Source organism: Solanum tuberosum, unplaced genomic scaffold (assembly GCF_000226075.1).
Source record: "Solanum tuberosum cultivar DM 1-3 516 R44 unplaced genomic scaffold, SolTub_3.0 scf00274, whole genome shotgun sequence".
In the NCBI taxonomy this organism is placed as follows: domain Eukaryota; kingdom Viridiplantae; phylum Streptophyta; class Magnoliopsida; order Solanales; family Solanaceae; genus Solanum; species Solanum tuberosum.
In genome coordinates this window covers 354,778-367,283 of record NW_006239198.1, presented here as the reverse complement: position 1 = coordinate 367,283, position 12,506 = coordinate 354,778, and the positions used below count along the sequence as shown (strand labels likewise).

General features: G+C 36.3%; 1 protein-coding gene across 1 annotated transcript; it reads left to right on the top strand.

Moving 5' to 3' along the window:
- Positions 1 to 951: 951 nt before the first annotated feature.
- On the top strand, positions 952 to 12,221 carry LOC102581797 (lon protease homolog 2, peroxisomal). The gene is made up of 17 exons (XM_006358551.2): positions 952 to 1,119; positions 1,576 to 1,688; positions 2,049 to 2,124; positions 2,322 to 2,491; positions 2,713 to 2,804; positions 3,950 to 4,129; positions 4,221 to 4,304; positions 4,896 to 5,023; positions 5,642 to 5,843; positions 5,928 to 6,134; positions 7,357 to 7,487; positions 7,818 to 8,031; positions 8,697 to 8,999; positions 9,574 to 9,768; positions 10,573 to 10,818; positions 11,044 to 11,145; positions 11,814 to 12,221. The coding sequence occupies exons 1-17, from the start codon at positions 1,013 to 1,015 to the stop codon at positions 11,895 to 11,897; spliced, it is 2,634 nt and encodes an 877-aa protein (XP_006358613.1). The 5' UTR covers positions 952 to 1,012; the 3' UTR covers positions 11,898 to 12,221.
- Positions 12,222 to 12,506: the final 285 nt, after the last annotated feature.

Genomic DNA, 12,506 nt, shown 5'->3' with positions numbered 1-12,506 from the left:
ATACTACTTTTTACGACCATCACAAAGTCCAAAAGTTAGGTCTTATGCCAAAATACAGTATCATTAGGAGCTAGCTTAATGTTTAATTGTCCATTTGACATGATATATTTTAATAATAATAAAATGATAATTTACTATATCACTCCTAATAATTATATGTCATTTCATTAATTAAGAAATGAATTGAAAATAATTAAGTAGTACTCCCGCTGTTCATTTAACTTGTCCGTATTGACTTGACATCTTAAAAAAAAATAAAAAAAAATGCCAATTTTATCATATCACTCCTAATAATCAAACGGTATTTCACTTATTGAGAAATGAATTGAAAATAATTAATACTTCGTCTGTCCATCTTAGTTGCCAGTATTGACTTGACACTCCAAAGAAGCAATGAATAAAATGACAATTTTATTATATCACCCTTTAAATATAATAAATTTAATGCTTTGAAAAATAATTATCGTTAATAATATGGGTAAATTAAAAACCAACTGATAAATTATCTCTTGATTTTTTAAATTGAACAAATACGAGTAGACATTTATTTTTAGTATAGTGATCAAATAAAAATGCATAATAAAGATAAAATATGTATAAACTAATAAAATATCTTTTAACTTTTCAAACTAAACAAATAAAAATACAGTGGACAAGTGAAAATGAATGACGGAAGTAACAAATTACCAACACAAGCATTCCAAATTAGATTTTGTTTTTTTTTCTCATTCTAATCATGATTAATAGTCACTAACATCCAATTAAAATAAAATAATATAAATAAACAAAGGAGTGAGAATTAAAAAAAAAAAAAAAGAAAAGGACAACAAATAAATAAAGAAGAATAGAAAATATTGAACTAACCGTCGTCGTTTTATAGGAATTCAACCTGCACCTCTCCTTCATTGCTTCCCTTATACATTCTCCTGTACAAAATTTTTCCCTATATAAATATCGATTTCTCAAAGCAATATACAGGAAGAAAAAACGAGTTTTTTCGGGGAAGATAACTATGGCGGAATCTGTGGAACTTCCGAGCCGTTTAGCGATTCTTCCATTCAGGAACAAAGTTTTGTTACCTGGTGCGATCATTAGAATTCGATGCACTTCTCCCAGCAGGTAGGTAGATTTCAATAAGATTCCCTATTTTACTGTTGAAATTTATAATTGTGATATTTGTTATTTATAAGTGTTGCTTGAGCTGTGTATTGTGTATGTAAGAGATTCGTAAGGTAGTTAGTTGTTTGTGAATTGGCGCGAGGATTACAGGTGTTTCGTTGACTTGTTGTATAGATGAACTTTGAATTGGTAGAATTTGAGGATTGTTAGCTATAGGAGAAACGATGAGCGAAGAGTTGCAGTTCTCAGCTAAGCATATGAATTTGAGTTAATTGTTGGATGTGATGTGAAATGACCACGTTTATTTTTATTTTTATGAAATTGGTTGATGTAGTGTGATTTGAAGCTGATATTGCACAGTAAATTGTGTAAATGATTGTGGAGAAGAGAAAAGATCAAAATATAGGGAGTAATGTTTCTTTTTTTTTCTTATATATGAATAAATGTGTGTTGCAGTGTAAAATTGGTGGAGCAGGAGTTATGGCAGAGGGAAGAGAAGGGACTGATTGGAATATTACCGGTTAGAGATTCAGCTGAGAGTGCCACTTCGGGTACTGCAGTATCTTCAGGTGATCTTCCTTATTCTGAATGTTATTGCGAAAAAAAGAAGAAAAAAACATCTTGCTCAAAGAACTTTTATAGTGAGACATATTTGAGGTAATTGTTAACTTGATAAAATTGTACATGGTGTAAGTTGTCATAAAGATGTCTTGAAAATGCTTACTTTACCATTCTCAAAAAAAAAAAAGATGTCTTGAAAATGCAAGTGTGATTTCAAGTAGTAAACTTAGGGGTGGAAACTTTGGTTTCCTAGATAAATGGGTTAAATAAACCTGGATGACTTGTAAAGGGCAGTAGTTCAAGTAAATTGGGATGGAAAGAACAGTACAGTTATGCCCTGTTGAATTTAGTTGTTGTAATTACTGCAGGCATGGGTGGAGAGACATCAGATAGCCACAAGCTTGATTCAAAAAATCAACAGGAAGTTATACACTGGCATGATAGGTATACACATCAGGATGCATTCTCTTTATAGTTGCATTGACATAGATGCCCTGGTTTGTATATGCCATATGGCTATTGTGTTTTGATGTTAGTTTACTCATTATATCACAAATTAGTATGTCAACTATCATTTTTTTTCTCTCTTTTTACATTTTTGTTAAAGCATTTGTGAAGTTTAATATTTTATTTCAACTCAGGGGAGTTGCAGCCCGTGCTTTACATCTCTCAAGAGGAGTTGAGAAACCAAGTGGCAGAGTTACATACATCGTTGTACTAGAGGGGTTATGCAGATTCAATGTGCAGGAACTTAGTACCAGAGGAACATATTATACAGCACGGATCACTTCTCTTGATATGACCAAGGGTGGTAAGAGTTCTGCTATTCTTCTTTAGATGACTGGACATATGTAGATAGGTAAACCATAGCCCTTCCTTTTATTTATACCCCAGCCTCTTGAGGGGAAGAGGGAGGAGGGGGTGGAGTGGGGTGTGGAGACCAAGAGACAGGAGGTAGTGCTAGGTGTTTAATGTTGGAAATAATAACATACAAGAATTCTGAATTGCTAGCATTTTTACTGTCTTTATCAGAGCTGGAGTTAATTGAGCAAGACCAAGAATTCGTGGCATTGTCTCGTCAATTTAAAGCCACTGCGATGGAGCTCATTTCCATCCTTGAGCAGGTGAAATTTGAGGCTAGCTTTTCTTTAAAATACTTCCCTGCTTTGCTGAATTTCCTTGTAGCACAATTAAGTTGCAACTGGTAAAACAATTACCTCTATGTAGTAGCTAAAAAGTTCTTTAAAAACTTCCAGCACTTATGTCTGGGATGTTTTTTTTGGGTGGATGAAGATATGTAATTCTGATTCTGTTACATGTAACAGGGGATACAACCTGCATCCAATGTTGCTTTCCTTGATTTCGATTCTTGCCCCTGCCGCTTTCTCTGATAATAGACATATTAGCAAAACTGGATTAAATATAGAAAACCATCTGCATCCTGAGAAACAAGAATGATGTATTGCAAGTACGTCGTACATACCTCAAATGAAGAAGAAATACGTCCTCTATTATTAGCCGTGTGGCATGTGAAAACTATTAGGGGTCGTTTGGTAGGATGCATTATGCATGCATTAACTTTGTGTATTACTAATACCTTGTTTGATACATTTTTAAACCTATGTATAACTAATGCTTGCATTAGCTATACACACTCTATTTGGTATTATGCAATGTATAACTAATGCATGGAAAACCATGGTATTGGCAATGCAAGGTTTTATAATGCATGCATTAGACACAATTGTCCCCGAGGACCTCTTCCACATCCTTTCCACCGTATTTGTGGAGGGTTTTTTTGTAAATAATTTTATTTAGAAATTATACAATACATGTTATTTTGATACACCAAATTAAACTGTGCATAAGAAATAATCTCAACATAACTAATATTAGCTTTACCAATGCCAACATTACTAATACACCGTATTCAACACTATTTTTGTACATCCTACCTAATAACCCCTTACTGTTTGTTGTTAGAAGCTAGTAATTTCTTCTTTTATGGGAAAGATTTATGTGCGACGGATGATTCTCTAAACCTAAAATTTCAATGAAGTCTTCTTGATCTTAGTAAAATTTAATAATGCATCTACTCCCCCAATTTTCAAAGGTGTATATACTAATAGCATGAAAAATATCCCAGAATGAGTTCTATTGACATGGAAGGAAACTGCAACCAGTTGTTATGTCTTAAGTTGAAAAGTAGGGTAGCTGATGATCCATCTATTCTTTACTAATATATGTTTGGGTTATCCTTTTTTGACAGAAACAAAAGACTGGTGGGAGAACAAAGGTTCTTCTAGAGACAGTTCCTGTCCATAAATTGGCTGATATTTTTGTAGCTAGTTTTGAGATTAGCTTTGAGGAACAATTATCCATGCTGGACTCTGTTGATGTTAAAGTAAGGCTTTCAAAAGCTACTGAGCTAGTTGATAGGCATCTACAGGTACCTACTTTTTTGTTGTGCTTTTGTGTTTGATGTGTTGCTTCTTGATTTCATGCACTCGAGCCATCTTATCTATCCTTTGCTTGTCCAGTCAATTCGGGTGGCAGAGAAGATTACCCAAAAGGTTGAGGGGCAGTTATCAAAGTCTCAGAAAGAATTTCTGTTGCGACAGCAGGTATCTTTGTATTTTTGATATTTTCCTCTTTATTTTGAAAGTTCATTTTAAGTTTTGCCACATATTTCTAGGCGATGAGGGAATCTCTCGAATAAGTGGGAGTATTTACTGTTTCAAAAAAAAAAGTGGGAGTATTTGCTGTCAACACCTTCTTAATGTCAATGGCAGAGGAGTTTAGCATTGGGTTTTGGGTTCTATTGGAAGTCTGTCATTGTGTTATTTGCCCAAAACTGTTAAGTAAGGATAAGGGGTATACCTTTCAAAACCTAAGGACTGTCTGTTTTCTCCACACTTGCTCCCCTTCACACTGCCACTGCTACCACAGTTTCTTGCAAAATTTTAGTCACGTGCTAGTGTGCCTGCCAAAATACTATTAGAATAGGTCTTAATATGCTTATTACTTTTGTTGTCCTTCTCTTCCTTCTTTCATATTGGCTCAGATCAGTTCATCTTCCGCAGTACATTGAGGTCTCTATGATTGAAGTCCTTTCTCCCAACCCTCTGAGGACAGTAATAGATGGTTCTGATGGAAACTGATATCCTCTGGTTACTCATTTTGCTTCTGTTTTGTAACTCTTATTCATCTTATAGATGAAGGCCATAAAAGAGGAACTCGGTGACAATGATGATGAAGAAGATGATTTGGTTGCCTTGGAAAGGAAGATGCAAGGAGCAGGAATGCCTGCAAGTATCTGGAAACATGCTCTGAGGGAACTAAGGTACACTATTTGAAACTCAAAATGCCCTTCATGAGATTTATTTATGTTTGGACCATCCTCATTATTTTTTTTCAAAATAACGAAAAAAGAAAGGTGAATACAATGAGAAAGGAAAGGAGGAAAAGGAGAGAGAAGAGGAAGAACGTGAAAGGGAAAGAGGAAGGAGGAGAAGAAGTGAGAAGATAAAGAAGGGGCAGGTCCTTACCCACGTGTAAAAATAGATTTGTGGAGGACATCTGCATGCTGTGGATTACCTAGGAGGAGAATCCCTCCTTTCCTCTTGTGAATACAAACCAAAACCTCAATGGATATCTCATTGGAATTAATCTATAATGTGCTGGAGATTATACTTCATCATATTCTTTCTCTATTGAGGATTTTTTGTTGATGTCTCTATCTACTCTTTAGCACAACCCTTCCGGCACAAGTTAGGTGTTGCTTAATTTGTTTTTCTTTTCTCAAATTACTTTTGTTGTTAGCTACTTGATCTTTTAGGATTGGCTTGCACTTAATTATAATCAAACCCGGTGTAGCAGATCATGTTGTGCGCTTGAGTTTGTGGTGACATGTTCGATTAAATTTCTACTCTTTAATTTTTACTACAAATTCTTATATCAGGAGACTCAAAAAAATGCAGCCTCAGCAACCTGGATACAATAGCTCCCGTGTTTATCTGGAGCTACTTGCTGATCTTCCGTGGGAGAAGGCCAGCCCAGAACTTGAATTGGACTTAAAAGCTGCAAAAGAGCGTCTTGATGCTGACCATTATGGTTTATTGAAGGTCAAGCAGCGGATAATCGAATATCTAGCTGTTCGGAAGGTTGGGCTCTTATCTGGGTATCTCATATGTTAAAATATGCCTTGATTTCAAAATAATCTGATGTAAATTGAACATTAAATGCAGCTCAAACCAGATGCGAGAGGTCCTGTGTTGTGCTTTGTGGGTCCACCAGGTGTTGGGAAGACATCTTTGGCTTCATCTATTGCTGCTGCTTTGGGCAGAAAGTTTATACGCATCTCCCTTGGTGGTGTCAAAGATGAGGCCGATATCAGAGGGCATAGGAGAACATATATTGGAAGCATGCCTGGGCGTCTAGTTGATGGGTTGAAGGTGCAGACTTAACTTTCTCTGTTAGTTTTGATGATTTCTGTCATTTCATTTTGTATCTGCTGGTTGCAATATCTTGAATACAGTGTCAACTAAGTTACCCAGGAAAGAAAAGTTTTAAAGAATAAAGCAACAGGATTAGGAATAAGCCATGTTACTTGGTCACATGGGTGTTTTATCTGGGTATGTGGCTCTGAAAGATTCATCATCTCCTAAATCTTAGGATGCGGGGATACGGATATGAGTACTTACGCAGGTGTTGAGATAAAATTAAATGTATAGAATAAAATGAATACACACATCTAGTTAATCGCGAAGTCATTGAATCAAAACTTGTACAAATAGATTCCTTAAGTACCTGGATTTTATTTCATTAAATTGTCTTACATAATGGCCTTTATAGAAAAAAGTTGTCTTACAGAACTGTAAATTTTTTATAGTACTTTGTGTGTATAAACGCATATCAAAGCCCAATCCTAGTCAGTCGCTTCTTGGCCATAGTTGTCTATGCACACCTAGTAAAGAACAAATATGGTGTGTATTCCACAATCACACCCAAATTTTGTCTGACCAGCAGGGGTCCCACTGGTTTTTGAAGGATCCGTCTAGCATAGTGAACAAGTGATGTGTTTTGCTTTGGACCTGCTTCCGTTATTGTTGGTCTAGTTGCGCTAGACATAGATCCTATTGTATGCTCTTGCTTGGGTGTCAAAGGATTGTCTGTTTCATCTAGGGCAGGAGTTGTGTTAGTTTCAGTGGATAAGGTAAGGAGCAAGGTCTGGGGAGGGTAGAATGTACGCAGACCTTACCACTACCCCGTGAGGGCAGAGTGATTTGTTTCTGATGTCCAAGAGCTTCATGTTAACTTTTGGCCCCTAAATATTGAAGCCACCTCTCTTGACTACTGCCTTCATATGAATTTCCAGTATTCTGTCAAGAAGCTTGCTGCTCTTAAGTAACACGATAAACAAAGTAGCTGGCATCTTTCTCTTGGGTTCCTTACTGCAGTTTTGAATGCAGCGAGAATATATTTTATTTTAGAAAAACAAAACCACGGATGTGTACATTGTTTAGCTGAAAAATTTCTTCATGGTAACGCTATGTCTCTAGTCTACACTAACTTTTGACAAGAGATGCATCGTCTTTCTACTCTATAGAGCACAAGCTTAAGAATTGTTACTGGTTTCTCATTTGTTGAGGTCTAATTTAAGGTTTAAACTTTCAGAGAGTAGGTGTTCACAATCCAGTTATGCTGCTGGATGAGATTGACAAGACTGGGTCTGATGTGAGGGGAGATCCTGCATCAGCATTACTGGAGGTTCTTGATCCCGAACAGAACAAAACGTTCAATGATCAGTATCCTTTCAGAGTTGTTTTTCTTTGTTATATATTTGGATCCAAATGGTTCTGGCTATGATACATTTGCATTTTCACTTTTGTTCTCTTTCAAGTATCTTTTGTATTTTTTAAGTAACAAACATGGATATTGATGGCTAATCTTTCCTGGTTATCATTGCATACCTTATTCTATATTTGTAAGTTCCATATGAAGCTACTTGCCGGCATTCTCACTAATTGCTGAAAAAACTGTTGTATAGGTCTTGGCTAATTGATTCATTTACTTAAATAATGTCATGGACTTGAGCTTACATGTGTGTTTGCAGTGATTCCTTAATTCAAATTTAGCTACTTGAATGTGCCGTTTGACCTATCAAAGGTTATTTTTGTGGCAACTGCAAACAGGATGCAGCCAATTCCTCCCCCACTCCTGGACAGAATGGAGGTCATTGAGTTGCCTGGATATACACCAGAAGAAAAGCTTAAGATAGCAATTAAGCATTTAATTCCTCGAGTTCTTGATCAGCATGGTTTAAGTTCTGACTTCCTTCAGATACCCGAGGTACTGAAATGTGAGAAACATTAAGCATGCTTTATGTTTCTTTAAGTTCATATAATGATTGCATACTGTATTCACTTTCCTGGAGTAATATTGGTAATTGAAATACCTGCATATGATATCTTAGATGATCTAGTTTACTAAAAGCAGTTGTTCACATCTTATTGTTGAATCATATTAGTGTCACATTTTGTTTGTTAAATCTGTATTATCTGAACAAAGCTAATATATTTACCATTACAAAGACTACCTTTAAGGATCTTTTCCTGTGGTCATATTTTTTATTTCTCAATTGTCCCAACGCATGTGCAAAAAATAAAATAATATTGTCCAATGCATTAACATCCTTTTTAACCATCTTCCACAAAGCTTTCCAAATATTTACACTTTTCACAGGATTTCAGCCATGTACACTGTATATGCAAAACTTTACTATAGCAGCATGTAGTGAAATGGTTGACATTTCCTGCATTTGTTTGTTCTTTTCGGTGTGTTTAGGTAATCAATCCTGTGTCGAGGACGTTGTCTGTCTTTTATACCCTTACCCACATACCCATTATCTTAAGATTTTTTTTTCCTTATTTAAATTTTTTTGGGGGAGAGGTAATCTCTTTGTGAAAGAAACTGAAAGCTTACATGATTTTTGTATTGGTCTATGGTTATTGTAGGATATGGTGAAACTTGTAATCCAAAGGTACACAAGGGAAGCAGGTGTACGTAATCTAGAAAGGAATTTAGCTGCCTTAGCACGTGCAGCGGCTGTCAAAGTTGCAGAACAAGAACATCTAGTGCCTTTCGCCAAAGATGTGCAACGACTTTCTTCACCACTGTTGGATGACAAACTTGCCGAGAGCGCCGAGGTTGAAATGGAAGTTATCCCTATGGGTGTCAATAATCATGATATCTCCGGTGCGTTTAGGGTTGCCTCACCTATGGTGGTTGATGAACCAATGGTGGAAAAGGTGCTTGGTGTAAGTATTTTTCCAGCCTCTCTTAGTCATTGTCTGTGTAATGATATCTGTAGTATTTGTCCAGCTCTCACATTGGTAGAGGAAATGGTGTGTCGTCTCTTTTTGTGGTCTTGGACAATCTTCTCATCATAAACTAACTTTTGGGTTGAGTTAGGCCTGAGGTCCATTTTCTTCTGATGCCTGCTGGACCCATCCCAATTGGTGATCTCCCCAATGTTGGGCCCAAATGTTATATCATCCATGCTCCTAATATCTAGTTTTGGGCATGCATGGGGGTATTAAGTGCTCCACAATGGTAGAGGAAATGGCTGACTCCTTATATGGTCTTGGACAATCCTCAGTTCCTCACTTCATGAGCTAGCTATGTGTTGAGTTAGGCCCTTTCCTTAATAGTATTTTAAAAGGGTTTTTAGTTAGAGTGATGCCCAAAATACTTGGACACAATACCTGTAATGTAGCCGGTCATGACTCATGACCTTCAATGTTTCTCAATTACTTCATAGCAACATACCTAATTGAATCTAGAAATTATTTTTTCTGATATGTGAGATTAATGTAGTGATTTGTGGTGCAGCCACCTAGGTATGATGATAGAGAAACCGCAGAACGAGTTGCTAATCCTGGAGTATCTGTTGGACTGGTGTGGACGGCATTTGGTGGCGAGGTTCAGTTTGTTGAAGCCACAGCAATGGTGGGAAAAGGTGATCTTCATCTCACTGGCCAACTTGGGGATGTTATCAAAGAATCTGCTCAGATTGCATTGACATGGGTAATTTTTTCTCTTGCTATTAATTTGTTCAGGAATTAAGCCATACAAGTAATCTCTTTTGGTATTGTACATACAAGGTCCAACGTCACATGATCTTACTGAACTTCATTGCACAAGTGGAAACTTTGTTAAGGAACTTACTCCAGAACATAATGGAGGGCTCTAGTTCTTCATTTGTATGATCGGTAGTGTAGTTTAAATTTGCATACAAGGAATCTTAATTGACTGTTGAGTACATAAAAAGTCTGCTTGTTTTTGTTCTTCTTTCCTTCTTTTACTCTTTTTTAGATTCCGCATCACCTTTCTCAGATATTACGTTGTATCATTGACAAATGAACGCATATTCTTTGTTTCCATAATTTGGACGAATTTCTTGCTTCCAAGAAACACAGTTTTACCATTACTAACATTTTGGTCCAACTCTACACGTTCTTATGCCTGCAAAACAAACAACAAAAATGTTTCATACATCTATTACTGCATTAATGATTATGCTTGATTTTTCAACACTGCATGAAGTTACTTGGATATTATCATTTTTTATGAAATCAGAACTAAGGTTCTCGTCTTGGTAGCCTGCAAAAAGTGGAAATAGGTAATAGTGAGAGAGGGTTCATGCTGTGAATTTTCACACTTGGACCTGGAGAACATGTTATACTCCACCTGATGCCCGCCCACAAATTTCATCTCTTTTTTCTAGGTCTTGATTACAAGGAAAACTTTCTGGTTTTTGTTATAATAGTCGTAGATCTAAGTAGTTCTTACTCCCTTGTTAAGAGAATCTTCTATTTGTATAATATATAGGTTCGTGCCAGAGCCACAGAACTGAAGCTAGCTATTTCTGAAGAAACTAATCTTCTAGAGGGACGAGATATTCACATTCATTTCCCCGCCGGAGCTGTACCTAAGGACGGACCCTCAGCTGGTGTAACCCTGGTGACATCACTGGTTTCATTGTTCAGTAAAAAAAGAGTAAGAGCAGACACAGCAATGACCGGAGAGATGACTCTCCGAGGTATGGTCTTGCCTGTTGGTGGTGTCAAGGATAAGGTATGTGTCCAACTTGGCACAGTATTTTTCCACCCAAACTCCCCCATCATAATGGATGTTCGATGAAGCTTTTGCTCCAGTACAACCACCGTTTTATGGTGTGTGTGGGGTTACATATCTTTTGTTTGCTATCTGAAAATGCTCATATGTCTTCACTATGGGTGTATTCGATACTCAAATAAGAGGTCTTATTTTGACTAGTCCCTCTCACAATGTACTGTACAGGTTTTGGCTGCCCATAGATATGGTATTAAAAGAGTTATACTGCCAGAGAGGAACTTGAAGGACCTGGTTGAAGTCCCAGCAACTGTGCTTTCAAGTCTTGAGGTATTTGTCAAGTAAAACTCTTAATTTTCGTGTTTACTGAGAGTTTGTTGGTGACTTGGTTCAATAGAATTAGTGGGCCAACTCAATTTTAATAAGAAAATTTTAATTCACACACTAATGCGTAAAAAGGTATTGTTGTCATTCCGTTTTTGTCCTTGTTATAATAATAGCATTCTTAAAAGTCATAAAACCATTATTTTCACACAGTAATATTATTATTTATATTGGTATCGATTTATTCATGTTAATAAAATGTTAGCCATGGGTTTGAAATACATCGTATTGGACATTGTTGTAAAAAAAAATTCAATTTAATATGAAGATTCAAGTAGTTTCATTTGAAGTTGTAAATATTTTACTATTAAGGTAAGCAGTTTTTTTTATATGAAGATTATGTACTTTTTGTCCCTAAAACTTCAGTATTGTCTCAAGTGGATAAAATCATAACATTCACTATTAAATGTTTTTTGAGCCTCCAAACTTTGACTGCCTAAAGCATATATTTTACTAGCTTTCCCCTTGAGCCGGCCCTGAGAGTGTCATATCAGTGTGTGGGTCACTATACCAAAAACAAAGGGTTGTACAGTAGAAGTGTGTGTTTTATAAATGATTCACGAGGTAGAAGCATTGCGAGTATTTTAAACTGTAATAATCTTTTTGCTCAACAGATAATACTTGCTAAACGAGTGGAAGATGTGCTGGACCAAGCATTTGAAGGTGGCTGCCCATGGAGACAGCAATCAAAATTATGAAAAACTTAACAGACTTCCCTTAGCTAACAGTGAGAAACTCTGCCAACAAAAAACAGTTTGGGCATGTAGATCGGAGGCCAGAGCTCATCATACCTTAAAGGAAATGTTAACACGATTAACGCATAACAGATATTCAAGAACATACTTAACAGATGTCTCTGAAAATGTTCTCCATGTATTATTCTTGCCTCCTAATCAGCTGTATGTATCTATAAATGATTATTCTTTCTTTTGAATATATTTGTTACAATTGTGGTCTGTATAAGCTTTCACTTAAAACAACAAGGTCAGACACGTTGCTGCTTGCTTTTCCAAGCATTCATATATATAATTTGCAATGTATTTTTTTCATTAGGTGTGCATTCGGTTTGGTTTTGCTTGAGCCGATAAACTTATCGGGGACAGACTCTCTACCTTAACAAGGTACAGGTAAGGTAGCATATACACTGTCCTCTCCATACTCCAATCTGGAAGTACACTAGGTATGATGTTGGGACTTTATCTGTAGGATTTAACCTATTGAATACTCGTTTGTTTAGACACAGTTGGAGTATAGATAAATGTGTTCAATAAGTCAGACCCTTTCATAAGTAATGGATAGAGCATTCA